At 43.1% G+C, this 23817-nt stretch overlaps 1 protein-coding gene across 1 annotated transcript; it reads left to right on the forward strand.

Moving 5' to 3' along the window:
* Window positions 1-2902: 2902 nt before the first annotated feature.
* On the forward strand, window positions 2903-23665 carry LOC126988321 (uncharacterized). The gene is made up of 4 exons (XM_050846377.1): window positions 2903-3067; window positions 3172-3320; window positions 22137-22298; window positions 23114-23665. Exons 1-4 carry the CDS (start codon window positions 2903-2905, stop codon window positions 23196-23198), a joined length of 561 nt encoding a protein of 186 aa, XP_050702334.1. The 3' UTR covers window positions 23199-23665.
* The last annotated feature ends 152 nt before the right edge of the window (window positions 23666-23817 follow it).

Raw genomic sequence — 23817 nt, forward strand, 5'->3', positions numbered from 1 at the left:
TGGACTCCATTCAGGATTGTTTATGAAATTGATGGAGTACACCATGAATATTGATGGAAAATTTGCTAAAATTAATTCCAGAAAATGCAAAGCACACATCTCCACATTTTCAAAATGATGTGATTGGAATGATGGCACAGTTGCTGAAGGAGAAAAGTGTACAGGACATAAAAACGACTGACACTGAGTTGTTCACCATTAATTAAATGCGATGAGACCAGAGATTCGGCTGGAGTTGAGCTTCTTTCTGTTGTCATCAGATTTGTCAAAAAGCATGGACCACCAACTGAAACTTTTCTCGGACTCTATGAGTTGGAAAGATTTGACGCAGACTATTTTACTGAGCAGCTTCTGCAGGCATTGAAAGATCTCGACCTTCAACTATTACTGGCACAGTGTTGTGATGGTGCATCTGTCATGTCAGGCAAACACGGGGGTAAAACGTCGAATCGCTGATCATGTTCAGAGAGATATGTCCCATACATTATACATACACTGTTTTAACCATCAACTTCACCTTGTTGTTGTTCATGTATGTCAGAAAGTGGACATAGTAAAAGAGATTTTTGATGTATGTCAGCAGTTGAATGATTTCTTGGCATCACCAAAAATTCGCGCCGTCATAATGATATATATATATATATATATATATATATATATATATATATATATATATATATATATATATATATATATATATATATATATATATATATATATATATATATATATATGTAAACTAGCATCAATAATTAATATGATGCAGTACCATGGCATAAATACATTATTTTTTTTCCTTATTTCCAACATTCATGATCCCGCTAATGTTCAATTAAATCTGATTTTTTTTCCAGCTTAAGCAAAGTGCCTCTGTGAATAACACACTCAAAAGCATTTTTCTAAAATATTCATCTGTAATGAATTTTTTATATAATTTTTATTTTTATCTTTTTCAGCAAATAGTGATGTCTTTTCCAATCATAATTTGCACTATAGAATGTAGTAATATCTTTTTCCTGTATATCATTTCTTAGGCCTCAAAAATTGCCCATTCCCCCATATGGTTAAATTCTTTTAAATTCCCAGGCCCCCCAGCATTTTGGGCTCACTATGCTGGCCACCTTCACCCAGGCCTCCCCCAGTTTTGTCAGGATCCACTCGATCTTGTACAGCCCCCCCTAAAGCATGATAGGGGCGCCTAGCCGCCCCAAAATGTAAGTCCTGGCTACGGCCCTGTTGGGAGGTAACCCTGCAGTGGGTGCCCTCACACCCAGGCAGAGTTCCTTGATAGAGAGAGCCCCGACAACCTAAGATTTGGACGCCATTTTTGGCCCTGTTTTCGCCGCGCTTTTCAAACGCTAGCACACGCTCTCTTTTTGTATTTCTGTTTCACAGCCATACGGGTCGTCCACTGAAACTGAGCACACTTGTGTCAGACCTGCACACCTTCCCCTAACAGCCAGCAGGGAGCCAGCAGCCAGTGAGCTCTGGGAAAGTAAATAAAAGACAGTTTGTGTCTACATCAACAGGTGTAGCCAACCCACCATTACGCCCTTATACTTTACCATAATTTGGTCACTAGCTGTTGTAATGTGCCGTAAGGTGGCAGGAGAGTATTAGCCTTACGATCAGCCACTGTCTCAGTATAGGCACTTAGTAACCCACGCAGCCTGTGATATAGGCATGTCAAGGCGGGCTGCTGACGACCTTGAGAGGCGGCAGCGTTCGCAGAGGGTATCGAGAGACTTCACACAAGTCTGGGTGCTTTATTCTCTTTTACATTTGCTGCTGTGAAAGATGGATTTAACAATACTTATCGCTGTAAAACATTATCGCCAGCAGTTGGGGAAGTCTTTCTCTTACCTACGCTGCCTCCTGGGCGTCATAAGCCTTGATATACTACTTGTCATGGGCCACGCGGCTGACACACACACTACACAGGCTCCATCAATGTAAAGGCACTTTGCTTCCTTTCCGTTACCTGCTTGCAGAAAACCTTTGCATATGGAGAGAAAATTAGTGTAAATTAAGTTGAAGGAAGTGTCGGTCAAGCTTGTTTTTTAAGGAACAATCGTGCTGCACTGCACCACTGGAGGAATAAGGCACCGGGGAGTTTGTTCCATTTTCGCACTACAATGTTGGTGAAGAAAAAAGTAAAAATGTAGTAGGCGTATTATTTTCAAGACACAGATTATATTTTCATGGGAAAAATATGACTACTTTTTTGTGGAGACAGTTTTCTGCACAAACCAGTTAAAAACCTACTTTTAGGGGAGCACGTATATCAGGAATACCACCGTTCCCCGCAGCACACTCCGCCCCGCTCTGCCGTTCACACCCGTTTTCTATGCGAGCGAGCGATTGAGGTCTCTCTCTCTCTCTCTCTCTCTCTCTCTCTCTCTCTCTCTCTCTCTCTCTCTCTCTCTCTCTCTCTCTCTCTCTCTCTCTCTCTCTCTCTATCTCTCTCTCTCTCTCTCTCTCATTAGTCACAAATAATTTTTAAACTAAACCAGCCCTCTACCTAACAGCTAACGGAAAGGACTTCACCCCCCCTCGCCCCCCCCACCCCCACCTCCTTAAACTGAACACATTTTCTAGACCATTTTCGATCGGTGCTCCATAGATTAATCTGAATACACTGAGGCTTCACAGACCACGCCTACACCTACATATTAGCATAGAAAAATTTGGTGCAGTCTGAATTTACTTGTTTACACTTAAGTTTTGTGCCATTATTCCTCGTTAGCAAAGTGTCATTGATTGTAAATAATTTGGATTTGTCCACATTCGTAAAGCCATTAGTAATGTACAGTGGTGCCTTGTGATTCGAACTTTATTGGTTCATTTGGGCTGTTCGAATTAGGAAGCAATTTATCCCATTGATATTAATGTAGCCGCCAAGATGACCCTTGTGGAGGTCAACATCACGCCGCTCCCCCTGCCACTCTCCACCGCCAAACGCCTTATCTCCCGCACCTGCCACTCTATGTGGGACGACACACTCTATGACACCCTCCGCACCACCTCCATGGGCCAGTACCGCACCACCTCCTCCCCACAGCCTTGGGTGAGGAAAACGTCCCGCGTCCTGGACGTGGCCTTGACGCGCCTCCGCCTGTCGAGGACAGCATTTAGCACCTGCTGCTGCACTGCCCACGCCACCACTCCCAGCGAGTGCTGCTCCGACACCAACTCCGCGCCCTCGTGCTGCCCACCTTTGACCTGCCCACGCTGCTGGCAGCGGCAGGCGTCCACCCATCACGGCAGGAACCTGTCATCCGCCTCACCTGCGCCTTCCTCAGGAAGACGGGGCAGCTCAGGTTAGCTTTGGTTGCCTTGGGTCTCGGGTGTAATAATAGACTCCCGCTATCAGACGTTCTGGGGCATGTCAGGACCGTTTATGAGGCCACAGAGGAGCCGCGTCAGTCATGTTTTTAACGTGCCAGCCTATAGCGCCAGTAGGCTTGTTTGAGGGGCCTGGGTGGTTGTCGGCCCCAACAGCTGCACTCACTCCCCTGTTCCTTAGGTTTACAGGTGGAAAAAACATATCACTGTACAATGGGGTATTATTGGGGTAACTATTGATATTGACATTGAAGTGAAAAGACACATCACTGTACATAGGGGGTAACATAGATATCATCGGGGTAAAAAGACACCTGACGATCATTGGGGTAAAAAGATATTTGTGTTCACTGGGGTATTTTTGAGGTAACCCAGGGGCATCATTAGGGTAAAAAGACGCCTGGTGATCGTTAGGGTAAAAAGACGCACTGGGGTCCCTTGGGGTAAAAAGATGTGCCTGTTTATTTATTCATTAGGGTTAATGTGTAGTTTAGCTCCACCTCAAAATACCTGCTACCCCTTTATATTATAGTTACAGAAATACTTGCACTTCAACCATGATAAAATTTGAAACATTCATCACCTAGTTCTTTCAAGGTGGGTACACATTTATTTGGTACATAGTAGATTTTAAGGGGGTGTGCCACATCTCCTAAAGCACAACATGGCATAACTCCCACAAGTTACATCTACAAAATTTCACTTTTTTAGGGTACCGTCACATCTCCGACATGGATAAGGCGTATCTCCAACTCACAAAAATCTATACCGTCACATTCCGACACATAAACGGTGTATTTTCTACAGACAGCATATTTCCGACTCATTTACATTGTATTTCCTACACACACAAATCAATACGGTCACACTTCCTACACAATATACGGCGTATTTCCTACACACAAAAACCTATACCGTCACATTTCCCACACAAGGTCCTGTTGTGGTGCCTGTCTCATACTTGGCCTGAGTGGTGTGCTGGGTTCGAACCCCGCTCAGGAGTCAATACAGTTTTGATATTACAGAGTTAATAATACAGACACCGTTACTAGACTAAGTTGTTTATTACATGTGTGAACAGTAAATTGGGTAGTGTAGGTTAGAGAAGTGTAGTCTTGTATATATTTCTTTCACAATATACTTGGCCTGATTGGTGCGGTGGGTTCGAACCCCGCTGGTGAATCATAGGTGCGTGGGTTCGAACCCCACTCAGGAGTCATTATCAAGGAATCGAATCTCAGTCAAGTCGTGTTTTTATACTTTTCTGCTGTTTGGGGCTAATTGGCAACACTGCTAACTTGCCAAGTCAAGTTCAGACGAGTTTAGCGTAAACACACCACAGACGACATTGGACCATGATATGCTGGGTACTGTTTTTTTTTTTTGTGTGTGTAGGAGATATGCCGTATACACCATTTTGGTGTAGGACGAACGCTGGGTACTCCATTATATTTGTAGGAGATATGCTGTATGTACCATTTTATGTGTAGGAGATATGCCGTATGCACCATTTTTGGTGTAGGACTGTAGGAGATGTGCCGCATGCACTGCTGAAGTGTAGGAGATATGACAGTATCCTCATTTTTGGAGCCACGTAGGAGATGTGGCTACGCCCTGATTTTAAGGTCAGCCCTTTTATAAGGTAATGAAGGCACGTATGGCTGGAAACTAAACTGACCCAACTGTACCAGGCAGGTGGCGACTGGGGTCTGGGTGTGTTTCTATACTTAGATCAGTGCTGTCATTATACTCTATTTAGCCAAAGGTTAGAATGTGTCTGAGAAGAAGCTCCACCCACTACCCTCCCACCTGACTACCTGATGCCAGATTTTGCCCAACCCCTGGCAAATCAGGTGCATCAGCTGTCCGCCACTCGCCATCACCAGAGTGGGCGTGCCCTGTGTGCCTGATGTGTTCTCACCTCAGGCACCGTAGACTATAGGAAGTTGTAATCATTTCAGTAATGGGATAATCTTAGGAATAGCGGCTCCTAGTGGGTGCGCATTTAGGGCATGGTATGGTGGTAATTACAACATTTCTAGCACGTACGACGGGGTTTTGACAAGCGTTTATGTCACAAGGGGTGTATTTTTCCATGCTTGCCTCATGATTTTTTCTAAGTCCATTGTTATTGTTTCACGAGGGCCTCTATAGACAGACTGAGCCTCATAGCTGCCTTGCAGTGCACCACACAAACTAGTTCCTAAGCCAGTAATATCCAGGACACGCATGGATCATTACGATTTCGGACATAAAACGGTCTTTACAAGTTGTACATTATTTTCTTCTCTATATTAAGGCAAGTAATGGCTCAAGTATTTGTACTTTATAATTTTAAGCGACTACATTCTTGAAATATTACTATGCGAGGTGTATCGCTGCCAGCAGCTGCCACGTAGCAGTCTCTCACTCTCAGTCTTCCGTGTGCCGCCATGGTGGACGGTACATCTACACTCTCCTCAAGGTATTATTCTACCACACCTCTCGGTAAGTGTTAACTGACTATTTAACCTCTTTATTGGTATCCCTCAGGAGGCACATTGCACCGTCAAATAACCTAAAACTGAGGCCCTTCAATACCACCATATGCGAACAGTGACACGTGTCACATGGGATGTGCTGTACACTTAACACTCAATAGCCTAGAGAGCGTTATATTGAGAGCCTGGGAACCTATGGGGAATCTGGGTTTGGGGTGTGAGAAGGCAAATTGACTGAAATATGTGCCACCAAAATTTCCCAAAAATCGGGAAAAATCCATAGTCCTGAAACTTTGATGAAAGTTTCCTAAACCTATTGTCTTTTAATCCACCATATTCGAACAGTGACACGGGTTGGCTTAAGCTGGGTTATGTTAGGTTGGCAGGAGAACCAGGTAGAAATATCTTACAATAATTTAGTTAGAGTAATAGTAGAGGGGCAAAGACAGCATATACCACAGCGAACACTTAGAAAAGAAAACATTCGGCCGTACCATAAGGCAGCCTCCTCGACTATAGAAGCTCTTCGACCAATTTCTCATACCATAATCTTCGAGGGGCCCTCTCCGTAAGCGAAGAAAAGGTGTTGACGGGCGAAATGTTGGAATCTGGCAAGAGGTCGAGATAGGCACATCTTCGTGAGCCCCTTTGCATATTTTATGCGTCAATTCTGCATTTCTCTCATTAATATAGTAATAAATGAACCAAGAATTATAATAAAACGTATTTGATCTAATATGAATCTGCAAAAGTTTTTTTAAATAAATTATTTAAAATGTTGTTTAAGACTTTAGGGTTGTATCATGATTTTTGACCCTTGCCGAGTTGCCGTGTCAACACGCCTCCTTGGTCAACTCAAGGAGCTAGGTAGTCTGTTCCTATAGCTCCGATGGGGCTCAAGCACTTTTCTAACAGCTCCTTGCTTGACGGGATGGTAGCGAGGGGCAGAGAAGTGATAATGCCGGGCACATGTGGACTCCCCGGCTGTGTGCGTGGAGAGAGGTGGAAACCAAGGGTTGCTGACGTCACTCCTAATCCCCTGGGCCTCCCCTCTCATAGGTCTTGTGGAAACACGGGCCGTGCAGGGATGCCAGCCCTATCACTCACGCAATATGTTCCTTATTATACCTATATTTGCCTTTCAATCAACCATTTTCTTTGTGATTATACATTGAAAAATATGTATGATTACACTAATATATGTAAAATGCTTCAATTATCAATATTTCCGTGTAGAGATGTTTACAGAGGCTACCAACCCAACTCGGAAGAAGCCCTAACGGAGGAAGGGGTCGAGATCACCTTACAGTATCCAGCAGACAGGGGACACTTTAAAGGAAGAGGAAGGTTTAGAGGCTACCTAATGGTACGACCAATTGACTCTAAGTGGATGACTCGCGGACTAAAACACGAGATAGGGTTAAAGAAGGGAATTTTTCAGAAAATAAAGAATGGTGAAATGCATCTCAGGGGCCGGTACGTCGAACTATCTAGATTAGTTAAGAAAAACATCAGGATAGAAAAAAGGAACTATGAGATCAAAGTAGCAAATGAGGTGAAAAGCAATCCTAAGGGCTTCTTTCAGATGTATAGAACAAAAACACGGTTTATAAATGGATGAAGGGCTTTAATAAGGGAGACATTCAGAAGGTTTTGTTGGTAAGAGAACCGGGTAGGACACGAAGTAATGGGTTTAAACTGGATAAATTCAGATTCAACAGGGACATAAGCAAAAATTGGTTTACAAACAGGGTGGTGGATGAGTGGAATAGGCTTAGTAGTCATGTGGTGAGTGCCAATACAATTTTCACATTCAAAAATAGATTAGATAAATTCATGGACAGCGATATTAAGTGGGGTTAGATACACGGGAGCTTAGGTTCAGAGGAGCTGCCTCGTACAGGCCTACCGGCCTCTTGCAGACTCCTGTGTTCTTATGTTTTTTTTCTTATGGCTTAAGCTGTGTTAGGTTAGGTTGGCTTAGGCTGGGTTAGGTTAGGTTGGCTTAGGCTGGGTTAGGTTAGGTTGGCTTAGGCTGGGTTAGGTTAGGTTGGCTTAGGCTGGGTTAGGTTAGGTTGGCTTAGGCTGGGTTAGGTTTGGTTGGTTTAGGCTGGGTTAGGCTAGGTTGGCTTAGACTGGGTTAGGTTAGGTTGGGTTAGGCTTGGTTAGGTCAGGTTGGCTTAGGCTGGGTTAGGTTAGGTTGGCTTAGGCTGGGTTAGGTTAGGTAGGCTGGGTTGGGTTAGGTTGGCTTAGGCTGGGTTAGGTTAGGTTGGCTTAGGCTGGGTTAGGTTAGGTTGGCTTAGGCTGGGTTAGGTTAGGTTGGCTTAGGCTGGGTTAGGTTAGGTTGGGTTAGGCTTGGTTAGGTTAGGTTGGCTTAGGCTGGGTTAGGTTAGGTTGGCTTAGGCTGGGTTAGGTTAGGTTGGCTTAGGCTGGGTTAGGTTAGGTTGGCTTAGGCTGGGTAAGTTAGCTTAGGTTGACAGGCTGGATTGGGGTAGGACATTAGGCTAAGTTGGCTTTTAACCATGATAAACCTGGTAGCAGCGACGGGCCAAATTTGTGGCTTCACCGTGTAGCAGTGACAGGCCAAATTTGTGGCTTCACCATGTAGCAGCGACGGGCCAAATTTGTGCCATGATATTTACCCCCAAAATAGATGATACATAATCTGATCACAAATGCTTTGATCAATATTATAAAATGGTTTGTGTGAGGGGTGATTTTTTCTAATTTTTCTTGCTAAGAGGGACCATTAAGAAACATTAGCCCCACTGCTACCGGGTTAATATTGTGGTTAAGGGACATGGAATTTTTGCTGTTTAATCATAATGTGAAGTGTGTGGTATTATGGCGAAGCTAAACCTCACACTTAACATTTTTTATTGGTTCTTGTGATACACTTGGCAATGTTAGAAACACACACTATCTCTGTGTGTGGCAACAGTGCTCACCCCCGTTCCTTTGGCCCTGTGGTGGGAGGGAACCCATCACCCCGAGACACAGGGCCAGTGTGACATCCAGGTTACCACAGATTACCTTTCCCGGGTGTTCCCAGGTAAACAAATATCAACCATTTCGAGAGGAAGGATGAACTGTAGGTTGGGCTGCACGTCGACTGCCCATGCTGGTACTCAACCCCAGGCCTGCAGGTTCATAATTAGGGACGCTAACCACTGGACTGCGGAGGCGCTTGTCAGTGTGGCGGCCGAGGTGGCAGCAAAGTCCGCCTTCCTCAGGGTCTTGTGAGCCTTAAATTATTATTTTTCCTTGTTTCTGCACATTGTGAGGACAAAACTGTTTTGTTATGATGAGTTTTGATGTGTGGCTGTGATGAAATAGTCTTGCCATAACAGTACCGTGAGGACCAGAGCTGGGACTACCGATTGACATTTGGGATCGGTACTACCGGCGGTAGATTACTGCTACCGATACCGATCATTCGGTATTTTGAAGAAACTACCGAATACCGCTACCGATCGCATGATTGGCAGTCAATCGGTATCGGTAGATTGAAAAAGCGAGCGCGGGACTTTTTTGTTAAGACTTAAGAGAAGACGACCCCGGCAAAATGAAACGGACAAGTTTCAACACGTTCGAGCGCATCTATGGGAAGCAGTTAGCAGGAAATTCCAGGTATTACTTTGACGTCATCACGCTTAGCCAATCACCGGCCGTTCTGGGCGTTCTCAGCCAATCAGAGGCAGCCACGTCCTAGCAGATTCTCGCTCCCGCCAAAAGTTTTGGCGGGAGCCCCACTCTTGTTTGGCCTGCCGACGCGAGTAGCCTACACCTACGCTCTAGCTCCTACGCTCTCGACAACGTGCTCAGCCTCATCGCCTAGTGTTTTAAGTGGCAGTGTTTTTAAGTCCACCCGCCGCGGCAGCAGCACTTAATCGTTTTGTGCTTTTAACTTTTCAAGTGATTTTCCTTTTTTAAACTTTATTTTACATTAAAAAAGTTTTGATCAAGTCAGTGAACTATTTAATCATATTGTTACGAACCAGAGGTTAGGATATGCTGTGTGTTGAGTGAGTGTTTTGTATGTGGCGCGGCGGGGCCCGTGTGTAGGAGTGTGTGAACCCTGTAAGAGGGACGCGGCAGAGTGAGGCTAGTCACGTAAGCCAGTGTCACGTGTGAGGCAGCGTGGGGGAGAGGTGAGGTGTGGAGGCAGCGTCTCCTTCCCCCTGTGGACTTGAGGACGTGTCCTGGGCAGAGGCCATGGGAGTGAGGCTCTGTTAGGTTAGGCTCCAAATTGATGACACAAACTTAATCGTACTTGTAAACTCATTGCTTACTGACTACTTCTATGGCTTTCAAGCTTTTTTAATCTACCGATACCGAATCTATACCGATCGGTAGATTTCTGAAAAATCTACCGATCTACCGATACCGATTGGACGCGGCTCGCTACCGACTACCGATACCGGTGGTAGATTTTTTCTACAGAATCCCAGCTCTGGTGAGGACAAAACTTGTGTTGTGGTGAGTTTTGAGATGTGACTGTGAATTACAATTAGTTTTGCCATAATTCACTTCATAATTTAACCATCTCACAATAATAATAATTATAATGATTAATAATAATAATAATAATGATGATGATAAGTAACACGGGCCAACAACAAATTTATCGTCTTAATTTTTTTTTAGCTGCTTTAGGAGAATTTTGATGTGCTGAATCCAAAAATTTCATTGGTTTAGCTCAATCAGGTCAGCTTCTGTTTTTTCTTAATCAGGTCAACTTTTTTTTATCTATCGCCACATGATGTTTTTTACGTTATTTTTTCACATACGGGTATTTTCTATTTATATGAAGCAAAATTCTTTCTTATTTCTTTAATTAAATTAATTCTGAAGAGTTTACATGCACCAATTTGTGTTACCTGAAGATGGTGAATTTTTTGTTGGGACAACAGTCCGGGTTCACCAAGTACCTGTGTTTTCTGTGCATGTGGGATAGGAAGGACAAAGCTCAGCATTACATAAAATAGGACTGTCCTGTATGGGAGGAATTGGTGCCTTGCAGAGCAAGGAACGTCATAAACAACCCTCTGGTGGACAGAGACAGGATACTCTTCCCAGCGCTGCACATCAAGCAGATCAAACAGTTCACCAAAGCTCTGGACAAGGATGGCAGCTGCTTCACTTACTTGTGCCATGCTTTTCCAGGATTGACCATGGCATCTATGACAGTCCTCAACTCCGTCAGCTCATCAGAGATCCAGAGTTTGAAAACTCAATGAACAAAGTGGGACTGGAAGTGTGGAAGACTTTTGTTCTTGTCATGAAGAACTTTATTGGCAACAAGAAGGCCAGGAACTACGCAGAACTTGTTACCAATATGCTGACTGCTTTCAAAAACCTCGGAGGCAACATGAGCATCAAAATGCATTACTTATTCTCACATATGGATCGGTTTCCTGAGAATCTGGGATCAATGAGCGACGAGCAGGGGGAGAGATTCCATTAGGACATGAAAGAGATGGAGACCAGGTATCAGGGACGCTGGGATGCAGTCATGATGGCTGATTACTGTTGGACTCCGAAGAGAGACATCCCTACCGCTGAGCATTCTAGGAGTTCTGAGAAACAGAAGTTCATGCCCTGAATTTTGAGCAATGATGATCTAATATCCAATTTACATCAATTTACATGTACTTACCTTTATCAATGTCTACTATTCAATGTAGGTACATAGATATCAATTTTTGTAACATTTAATTAATGAATTGTGTTAGAAAACAAATTTTTTAATCTTAAAAATGATGAGAAATATTAACAAAAATTAACTGAAAATGTCACAAAAATGTAATCGATTTAGTTAAGATCAGATTTGATAAAAATCGACTTAGCACAAAAACCTGACCTGATCGAGAAAAACGGGTGTCATTTTCGGATTCAGCAGTGCAAATTTGTCCTATATCAATTGAAAAAAAAATTAAACAACCTACAAAAATTCATTTTTTGTAACCCAGTGTACGTAATGATAAGGATAATAATAATGAGAATAATAATAATAACAGTAATAGTAAATTAATAATAATATTAATAATTATAATGGATTCCAGTTGTCTGAGTGGACTGCTTTGGCAAAGTTTGCTGGACTGACCAAACCAAGACCAGACCAAGGCCGCTGCACTCTTGTGGTTGTTACTTTTTTTATTCTGTTACTTTTCAGAACATTCATATTTGTTTATTCTCTTTTTATTCTTTTATCTTGAAACATGAAACTGGTGATGAATTCGCTTGAAACACACACACACACTCTCTCTCTCTCTCTGTGCGTGTCATCCGAGCAAAAAACGAGTCACGGCCACATCCCTCCACCCCGCCCGTGTAAATAGACGCCGTGCATCGCAACAAACCCGTAACCGTGATCCCGCAAGTACCACCACCTGTATTACCAAGCCTCTAGATAACTTAAAAATCCTTAGTTTCAATGCGCGTAGCCTAAGAAACAAATTTGATGAACTGAGATGTCTTGCTTTAACAGAAAATTTTGACATAATTGCTATAACCGAAACATTTATCGACACCACAAATATTGATTTAAGTTCCGAATACAACATAGATGGCTACAGACTCTTCAACAAAGATCGTGTAAACCGTAGAGGCGGTGGCGTCGCCCTTTATGTCAAAAGCTATTTGCAACCCACCGACAAAACACCGGGAAACAGTAACGTTGAACATTTGTGCGTGCGAGTAAACATTGCAAAAGTCAATTTAAATATATCTGTCACCTACAGACCTCCCGGGCAATCACTCGATGACGACCTTGAAATGTACAGCGTCTTAAGGCAGTCACTTAATAACAACGACTCACTGATATTAGGAGACTTTAACCTCCCCAATATCGACTGGGCGACACTGTCAGGCACAGAAGGCGAGTCACATAGAATGATCGAATTTCTAGAAGAAAATTATCTAAGCCAAATGGTTTCTGAGCCAACTCGACAAAATAATATACTCGACCTTGTTATAACGACCCAAGATAACCTTGTCAGTAGTGTCACGGTAGGAGAACACCTCGGTTCTTGCGATCATAAATTAGTGCGCGTCGACATTAAAGCTCAATCATCAGTGACTGAAAATAAAGTAAAGGTGCCCAATTTCAAAAGAGCTAACTTCGTAGAAATCCGACAAAATTAACAGAAATACAACTATCAGATGACGGCAACGTAGAGGAAGCCTGGCTAAGCCTTAAAAATCACTTACTCACTCAGCAGAACACATTCTAATAAAAGCCCACCGTGGTTTAATAGCGAAATTAAACAATCAGTCAATGAGAGAAAATTGTTTTACAGGTTAAAGAAAGAACAAAGCACGCCCGAGAACATTAGACTCTATAATGATGCCAGGCGACGAGTAAAAAGACTAGTAGGTCAGGCAAAGCGTAGACATGAAGAAAATATTGCAGCCAACTGTAAAAATAACCCGAAATCTTTCTTCAGTTACATAAACAACAGAAAGGCGATCAAAAGTGGTATTGGACCTTTAACAAACAGCGACGGTGCACTAGTGACTGACAGCCAACACATTGCAAACCTCTTAAACAATTACTTTTCCTCGGTGTTTAATACTAACAGTCTTCCTCTCGCTACCACCAACACCAGTACTATTGTAAATCTCGAGCATGCATTGCCTAATTTTGAAATAACAACCGATGAAGTCCTTAAAGCTCTCCATTCACTTAAAACAAATAAAAGTCCTGGACCTGACAAAGTATATCCAACTCTGCTGAAAGAAACGAAGAGCGAAATACTCTCCTCCTCACAACCGTATTCAATATGTCCTTGCGACAAGGCATCGTCCCTTCAGATTGGAAAAAGGCTAACGTGACACCGATTTTCAAGAAAGGAGACAAAAAGTACCAGGTAATTACAGGCCCATTAGTCTAACTTCGGTTGTAGGTAAGCTACTTGAGGGCATAATTAGAGACAAAATTGTGAGTTACCTTGAAAGCCACTCATTGATTGGGGACTCACAACATGGCTTCCGAAACAAAAGATCCTGCCTATCAAACCTATTAACCTTTTATAACGACCTCTTCACTGTTTATGACGTAACCAAATCACTGGACGTAGTCTATCTTGATTTCCAGAAAGCGTTTGATAAAGTCCCGCATCATAAATTACTTTACAAATTAAAGCAAATAGGTATTGACGGTCAAGTAAACCAATGGATCGCGAATTGGTTGAGCAACAGACAACAAAAGAGTAGTGATTGACTGATTTAACTCAGAGTGGGCGCCTGTCACTAGTGGCGTCCCTCAGGGCTCGGTCCTTGGCCCAGTGCTCTTCATTATTTACATCAACGACGTGGATGTTGGACTCAATAACCGCATTAGTAAATTTGCAGACGACACAAAGATTGGTAACTCGGTTCTCACTGACGAAGACAGGCAAAGCCTCCAAGAGGATTTGCACAAAATTTCAACTTGGTCGGATAGATGGGAGATGCCCTTTAACGTAGACAAGTGCCAGGTCCTTCAAGTTGGAACGAGGAATAAGAAGTTCGAATACGAAATGCGCGGCGTTAAACTCAAAAGCGTTCAATGCGTCAAAGACTTGGGGGTCAAAATCGCGTCAAACCTCAAATTCTCACAGCAATGCATCGATGCAGCAAATAAAGCGAACAGAATGTTGGGCTTCATTAAGAGAAACTTTGTATTCAAGAATAAAGATGTAATACTCCGCTCTACAACAGTTTAGTCAGACCCCACTTGGAATATGCGGTACAGTTTTGGTCCCCCCACCATGCAAAGGATATTGCTAAATTAGAAGGTGTTCAGCGTCGGGCAACGAAAATTATCCCTTCCTTGCGCAACAAATCCTACGAAGAAAGGCTTTCTATCCTTAACATGTTCTCTCTTGAGAAACGTCGCCTCCGAGGAAAATTGATCGAATGTTTTAAAATACTTAATGGTTTCACGAATGTAGACAGATCAACATTGTTTATGATCGATGACAGTCTGCGCACGAGGAACAATGGCGTAAAACTCAGATGTAGACAAGTAAATTCAGATTGCACCAAATTTTTCTTCACCAACGTTGTAGTGCGAGAATGGAATAAGCTTCCACCATCAGTGGTCCAGTGTAACACGATTGACTCCTTCAAAAATAAGCTCGACCGTCACTTCCTTCAACTTAATATCAACTAGAGCAGAAATGCAACGTTTTGGAGTCTTCTGATTAATGTAAAATCACTTAGGTTTAAGGACAGACCACCAAGTCTGGACCATGGGGTCTGTGTGGTCTGATTTTCTATGTAAATCTATGTAAATCTATGCAAATCTCTCTCTCTCTCATACGCACACTTATGAACTTTTCTTTCTTCTTCCTCTTCATTTTTTTTTCTTATTTCCAGATAGAACAAAAGTATACAAAAAAAGCCTGCTAATTGCTGCTCCTATAAAAGATAAAAAGAGAGGTCAATATTGGGAGGAGAGGTGTCTTGATACACTCTGAAAGAGGTCAAGTCATAGGCAGGAGGAAATACAGATGAAGGAAGGCTGTTCCATCATTTACCACTGAAGGGGATTAGAGAATGGAGATGCTGGTTAACTCTTGCATAAGGGGTTTGGACAGTATAGGGATGAGCTTGAGTAGAAAGTTGAGTGCAACGGGGCTGCGGAAGGGGGGGAGGCATGCAGATACCAAGTTCAGAAGAGCAGTCATCATGAAAATATCAGTAGGAGATATAAAGAGAGGCAACATTGCAGTGGATTTTAAGAGGTAGAAAACTGCTGGTGAGACAAAGAGCCTTAGACTCAACGATGCCTAGTAGGGCTGTGTGAGTGGAGCCCCCCACACATGAGATGCATACTCCATATGAGGGTGGACAAGGCCCCTGTATATGGACTGCATCTGTGTGTGGGAAGAAGAACTGGTGGAGACAATACAGAACGTCCAGCCTCGAGGAAGCTGATTAGTGAGAGAGGAGATGTGAAGTTTCCAGTTAAGATTTTGAGTTAAGGACAGACCGAGGATGTTTAGTGTAGAAGAAGGTGACAGCTGAGTGTTGTCAAAGAATAGGGGATTGGTGTTTGGAAGATTGTGTCGAGTTGATAGGTGGAGAAATTGAGTTTTTGAGGCATTAATTAATTAGTCTTCTTGCTCTTCTCCTCCTTCAGTCTGCTGCATTCTTCCTCTTTCCTCTCTTCTTTTTTTCCTTCTTCCCCCTCCTGTGGCAGCGAGTGGGTGGTGGTTGTGTGCCCTGTGGCGTCCAGTTTACCGCTTACCGTTTACCGTTGATGCACTCATTCGCAACATTGTAGTGAGTGAGTGAGTCATAATTGCTTTCATAAATAGCCAACTGATGTCTTTTAATAAACTTGACATCATCATAGTCACTTGGCCATGCTTAGGTTCGTACTAATCTCCATATCTTTGCTTTTCATAGTATCACAAATATTCATTGTTTCATTTTCCATTTATCTGATATTTTTTATATCATCACAATTAAATATTCAACGATTATTTCCAGCTCTCTGAACATTTAACACACAATTTATCTTTGAGTCTTGAACACTAATTAATGATCGCCATGATCGGTTATGTTACGAATTCTCTCAATTTCAGTCTGAAGAACTACACAACACTGGTCATTTGCTGAGTGGTTGATTTCAGGCTTCTTGTACCTCACATAATTTATGCATTTCTTCTCAGCCATGGTGCTCTCCTGTGATTTATGATCACCAGCACACTTGCAACATCTTGGGGCCTCTCCATTGTTCTTGGCAGTACATTTGGCCTCAAGATGGCCGTATCTTTGACAAGGATAACATATGATTGCATGGTATCTGTCTCTCACAGTGTACATTCCCCATTCTAGTTTTATCTTGTCATGGTGTTTGTGAATCAACTCTCTAACAGTTGGGTCACATTTCAAAATAGTCAAACCTAGGTTTACGAGTGCCTTAGTTTACGAATGTTTTGATTTACGAACAAAAAAAAAAAAAAATCCCACAAAAAATGCCTTGGATTACGAGCGGTGACTTGGTATACGAGTATCCTGTTTCATTTTTATTTTTTATTTTTTTATTTGTTGCCACCCCCTGGGTGGGGACATAGCTATATGGAGGCCGTCACGGTCAAGCGCGTATGTTCCTTCGAGGAAGGACTACAAACTCTCACCAGGTGACGGCTCATGAAGGGGAGGGGAGGATGCCGATAGACCGACTATCGGCTTATGTCAGCCTAGCCAACCAATCAGTCTTTTGACGAGGACTGGCGTGTCTTTTTGTACAAGTCGAAGACATGAGCGTGGGTTCCCTTTGTTTGCTGCAAGAGGAGACTGCTCAACGCAGAGAACAATGGGAATAGTCTCAGTTAGGGCTGCCACCTTGATCTAAACAAAATAAGGAACGCAACATCCCATCCTGCAATACAGAACAAATCCATATTTTAAAAAACAAATGGCAGCCCTAAAATTTATCTGTCCTGCCATGACTGCCAGCCGCTGCTGGTGAAGGCACAAGGAAGTTTGGAGAGACGCTACAACGCGTATTTTACTCATATTTCAGGACGACTCTTGACAAACATAATTTTATGGACTGGTTTTGTGGTTCACCGAAAAATGTGCTCACTAAACTTTAATACTGAATTTTATCTGCTTAAGCATTCAGACCTATTAACAGTGATGTCCCACAGGGCTCTGTTCTATCTCCCACTCTCTTTCTGTTGTTCATTGATGATCTTCTTTCCAGAACGAACTGTCCTATCCATTCTTACGCCGATGACTCCACTCTGCATTACTCAACTTCTTTTAATAGAAGACCCACCCTACAGGAACTTAACGACTCAAGGCTGGAGGCAACAGAACGCTTAGCCTCAGACCTTACTATTATTTTCGATTGGGGCAAGAGGAACCTGGTGTCCTTCAACGCCTCAAAAACACAGTTTCTCCACCTATCTACTGGACACAATCTTCCAAACAACTATCCCCTGTTCTTTGACAACACCCAGCTATCACCTTCAACACTAAACATCCTCGGTCTATCCTTAACTCAAAATCTCAACTGGAAACTTCATATCTCAACTCTTACTAAATCAGCTTCCTCTAGGCCGGGCGTTCTGTAATGTCTCCGCCAGTTCTTCTCCCCCGCACAGTTGCTATCCATTTACAGGGGCCTTGTCCGCCCTCGTATGGAGTATGCATCTCATGTGTGGGGGGGGTCCATTCACACAACTCTCCTTAACAGAGTGGAGTCAAAGGCTCTTTGTCTCATCAACTCTCCTCCTCATACTGATAGTCTTCTACCTCTCAAATTCCGCCACCATGTTGCCTCTCTTTCTATCTTCTATCGATATTTTCATGCTGACTGCTCTTCTGAACTTGCTAACTGCATGCCTCCCCCCCTCCCGCGGCCCCGCTGCACACGACTTTCTACTCATGCTCATCCCTATACTGTCCAAACCCCTTATGCAAGAGTCAACCAGCATTTTCACTCTTTCATCCCTCACACTGGTAAACTCTGGAACAATCTTCCTTCATCTGTATTTCCTCCTGCCTACGACTTGAACTCTTTCAAGAGGAGGGTATCAGGACACCTCTCCTCCCAGAGTTGACCTCTCTTTTTGGACACTCCTTTGACCTCTATTCAGGAGCAGTGAGTAGCGTTTTTTTTATTTTTTTTATTATTCTTTACGCCCTTGAACTGTCTCCTTAGCTGTAAAAAAAAAAAGAAAAAGAAAAAAGGACAGCCAAATATGGAACAAATGGCATTTCGGATATTAAGGAAAGGGTGGCAAGTTTGTAACCCTAAGGCGTCATCTAGTGATATATGTCCTTGAACGACCCCCCATTCTTGAGACTGTTTTTCATCTCCCTTCCATAATCCGCCAGTGCGCTCTGTCTTGTCCAGATGATTGGATGAACCAACACTATTTCTCATTCTGTCACTCACATAGGACAACACTCGTTAATTTAGTCAGTTACAGGATCTACAGTTCATTAGGAGTGTTTCAGTGGCTGTAGTCAATCTAGGAGAAATTGGCGGACGGGGGGAATTCTGCGGGGGTCTCTCCTTTTGTACCACGCTGCCACATCTCTGTCTCCAGTTGTGGGATTAGAGTTCAGGTGTGAAGTGGCCACCATTAGCCTCCCTTCATTTCCTCTTCCTCCATCTCTTTCTCTCTCTCTCTCTCTCTCTTGGCTCGGTTCTTGGCCCAGTGCTCTTCATGAGGGCTCAGTTCTTGGCCCAGTGCTCTTCATTATTTACATCAACGACGTGGATGTTGGACTCAATAATCGCATTAGTAAATTTCCAGACGACACAAAGATTGGTAACTCGGTTCTCACTGACGAAGACAGGCAAAGCCTCCAAGAGGATTTGCACAAAATCTCAGCTTGGTCGGATAGATGGGAGATGCCCTTTAACGTAGACAAGTGCCAGGTCCTTCAAGTTGGAACAAGAAATAAGAAGCTCGATTACGAAATGCGCGGCGTTAAACTGACAAGCGTTCAATGCGTTAAGGATCTGGGGGTCAAAATCGTGTCAGACCTCAAATTCTCACATCAGTGCATCGATGCAGCAAATAAAGCGAACAGAATGTTGGGCTTCATTAAAAGAAACTTTATTCAAGAATAAAGATGTAAAACTTCCGCTCTACAATAGTTTAGTCAGACCCCACTTGGAATATGCGGTACAGTTTTGGTCTCCTCACCATGCAAAGAACATTGCTAAATTAGAAGGTGTACAGCGTCGGGCAACAAAAATGATCCCTTCCTTGCGCAACAAATCCTACGAAGAAAGGCTTTCCACCCTTAACATGTTCTCTCTTGAGAAACGTTGCCTCCGAGAAAAACTGATCGAATGTTTTAAAATACTTAATGGTTTCATGAATGTAGACAGAACAAAATTGTTTATGATCGATGACACTTTGCGAACGAGGAACAATGGCATAAAACTCAAATGCAGACAAGTAAATTCAGACTGCACCAAATTTTTCTTCACCAACATTGTAGTGCGAGAACGGAGTAAGCTCCCACCATCAGTGGTCCAGTGTAACACGATTGACTCCTTTAAAAACAAGCTCGACCGTCACTTCCTTGAACTTAATATTAACTAGAGTAGAAAAGCAACGTTTTGGAGCCATCTGATTAGTGTAGATTCACTTAGGTTCAAGGACAGACCACCTAGTCTGGACCATGGGGTCTAAGTGGTCTGATTTTCTATGTAATTATATGTAAATCTCTCTCTCTCTCTCTCTCTCTCTTTAAGACAACATATATTTGGTACATTCTTGCAGTTACTCTTGTGGGTGGTATGATAAATCCTCTGTTGTTTTTCGCCTAAAAAGTACTTGTTTACATTGTAAATGAGTTCTTTCTCGTGGCTGTGCAGCCAATGATGATGTGGAGAGATGGAGAGGGAGGGGTGGGAGAGGCAGAGGCGGGAGCGGGACACCTGCTGAGCCTTCCATGACCTTGAGAGAAGTGACCTGGGCAGGCTGGGCTCTGGATGTGTAGAATGACAATGTTGGAATATAACGTCAAGTGTTGTTGTATTTATACAAAATCTTTGTTATTATCTTAAAAATGAAACAATCTTAACACTATATGACCTTATTGGATTATCAAGTTATTTAATTAAATTCATTTAAAGGTAGTAAATAGCTGACATATGAGAGGAAGCGAGAAGTGTTAAGAGTATGTGGCAAGGTGCAGGGCTTACCTGACCCACAGCTGTCACCCCCCCGTCCACCAGTTTCAAATAGATTTACTATACTTAGTGTCAATACATGCGACTGCGTATCTTAAAACGTCCTTTTTCTTTACAAAATATTGACAAATGGCATCGTTTCACTTTCTTGTTTCTAACGATGACGATGTTTTCATGCCGGGAAGTTCTTACTTATGATACAGTGATGCTTTAACTCTATCCACCCCCACCTGGCTGGGTTACCCATAAGAAGCTCAGGAAATGGTCCTTGCCATAGACCTATGGAGGTGGGGCCAGCAAGACAGTGGCTGTACCCAGCCCCGCCACAGCTTGTGCAGGACCCCCGATTCTTGCCAAGAATTTGGGGAATTCTTAAAAATCTGACACACCAGAACAAGAAACGCAGGAATTTCGCAAGACTTGGGGCTACTTCTTGCTCGGTCTAGGGTAATTCTTGACCGCCAGATGACGGCCCTAGTCTCAGTACGCGTTGTAAACTTGTAGAAATAGCATGCGTGCACTCCTGTCATGTTTTCAGCACTACAGTGTGAGTTCTTTGTGCTTTAACAAAGTCCCCCAGAAAAAGGTTAAAAGGGATGTGTTGCTAAGAAGAAAACGGAAACAGTGGATACTATGCTTGCAACAGGAATGGGGGGTGAGCCTCGGCAGCTTGTATGCCCTCCTGGACGTGACTGACTCCCGTTCACCCTCCATCTTGGACGATACGTCGGGTTATCTTCACGTTGGTGGTCAAACGTAGTTCAGGTGCCTTGAGAACAGGGAAACTGTGGCTGCTAAACCCCGGGGCAAAACCTTCACCTCGAGTGTAGTTAGCAGTTACGGGAGTCTCCGTAACAACCCTAACACACTGATTTGTGTTACATATTATTTATCATTTCTATTTGTTACTAAAATTATTTTAATTCTGTAAAAAATAACATGTTAATTGATATATATATATATATATATATATATATATATATATATATATATATATATATATATATATATATATATATATATATATATATATATATATATATATATATATATATATATATATATATATATATATATATATATATATATATATATATATATATATATATATATATATATATATATATATATATATATATATATATATATATATATATATATATATTTTTTTTTAGATATGGGATGCATTAATGGGATTTACATTTATTTCAGTGCGGAAATTTGTTTTGGTTTACGAGTGTTTTGGTGTGCGAGCAAATTTCTGGAGCGAATTAAACTTGTGAGCTGAGGTTTGACTGTATAGTGCATCGTGCCACCAGTGGCAGGCTTATTTAAAATCTTTTCAATTTTCTCCTCAACTCCTGGAATCGAGTGTAGGAACTCAGTCTTGTTTAACAATGTCTCAGTTATCTTATCCTCGGTCTCCTCATTATGCACATTGCAGAGCATGATCTTTGGCCTTAATTGTCCCACATTTTTTGTGCTAACTTGCTCTACATTTTCCAATTTCTGAGCTGCTTCATTCCTTGTGTTCTCATCGTCAAAGTTCATAACAATGTTACCTCCATTTGTGTATCTTGAATCAGTAATCTTAATACCTTGTAATGCCTGGGAAACTTCATTTTTCATAACCTTTTTATCTTTATCAGAGGCCTTGACGACAAGGAGATGCTTCTTCCTCCTGCGTCTGGCTACGTCAGCAAAGTTGGTGCGACCCGACTCAGCACAAAGCACACCGGCCACTTCACTCAGCTCCTTCACACTGGATACCCAAGATTCAACTTCATCTCTCACAACTATTATTTCTTTAGGTAATTCTTGCTGAAATTCATACAATTTTTCCACAATATTGGTTGCTAAAGATGCCTTGTGTAAGCATGGCAAACACACCCAGATTGTTTTGGGTATATTATCCTGCTTGACCCCTGTCAGATGAGCACACTTAACATGGCACCACTTAGGGCACAAACAGCATGCAATCCACTTATCGCCTGTAAAGTCTTCACAGCTGCTCGCCATTGTTGAATTAGCAGTTTCAGGAGCGCACACACAACACGTCCATCCACTCCCTTTGTCACTCACTCAACGGGCGGAGCCCAGAGGTGATGACCCAGCGAGATGCCGGTCCATGAATTAGTCTTGCCGTAGTCCCCTTCAGAATTTAAACATTTTACAGTAGGAAAATTAAGAAGAAGAATGGCTTACACCGGTCTGGAGGCTTATTTGTTGGGGTGGCAAACATCCTGGGGACTCTCTCTTGGCGGTGGTCCATGTCCCTAACTCCCGCGAATAAGGGGGGGGAGGCTGGTGTGACATGTGTGATGATAATCAAAATGTTAAGACTAAGAACTGGTACACTGGGGATGTTAATCGGGTTTTAGTTGTAAGAGTCAGGCAGGACATGTAGCAACGGTTTTAAGTTAGATAAATTCAGATTAAATAGGGTTGTGGATGAAAGGAACAGGCTTGGGAGTCATGTGGGTGCCAGTACCACAGATACATTCAAGATGAGGTTGGATAAATTCACACATGGTGAGGTAAGGTTGGGTTAGGTTTACAGGAGCTGCCCTGTATAGGCCAACCAGCCTCTTGTAGACTCCTTATGTTCTTATGTTCTTATTAACAGCCCATCTCTTGCACCCCGGGATGTGGTGTTGGCCATGCTGGGAGGAGCACAGCACCAGGAGACAGCTGCTCAAGTGAGGGTCTGAGGCGGACGCTGCAGCGCTCGCTGCGTCCACGCTGCCACTGACCTCAGGACCCCTTGGTGCATTCCTCGCCTCGCCTGCCGCTTGGTCCCTGAGTGTGGCGTTGGGGGAACCTTGCCACCCGCTGCAGCTTCCCTGAGGTTCCTGCAAGACCCTCACCCCAGGAGTGGTGGGCAGGGGAGGCTGCAAGGCCGGGCAGCAGCCTGAGTGGCGGGACCAGCAGGAACACTGCCACTGCTGTGAGGACCAGAAGAACACACCCACCCCCACCACCACCACCACTGACAACAACAATAATACTGCCACCACCACTGACAACAACAACAGCAACTATATCACCACCACCACCACCACCTTGCTGCTGGCACCTTCGGCCACAAAGGAAAGGGAAAGTTTGAGTGTGACAAGATTTGAGACTGGGAGCAAGTTCAGCAGACACAGCCTTGCACACACTGGTGAGGGAAACCATGAGTGGCCAGCGTGTGGGAAAAGACTCCCTGGGAAGGATGACCTCAGCAAATACACCCACACACTCTGCTGAAGGAGCCCTTGAATGCCTCGACTGTGGCAAAAGGTTCAGATACCAGAGTGACTTCAACAGACACACCCTTACACACACTGG

The sequence above is a fragment of the Eriocheir sinensis genome, chromosome 69 (assembly GCF_024679095.1).
Source record: "Eriocheir sinensis breed Jianghai 21 chromosome 69, ASM2467909v1, whole genome shotgun sequence".
Classification (NCBI taxonomy): Eukaryota; Metazoa; Arthropoda; class Malacostraca; order Decapoda; family Varunidae; genus Eriocheir; species Eriocheir sinensis.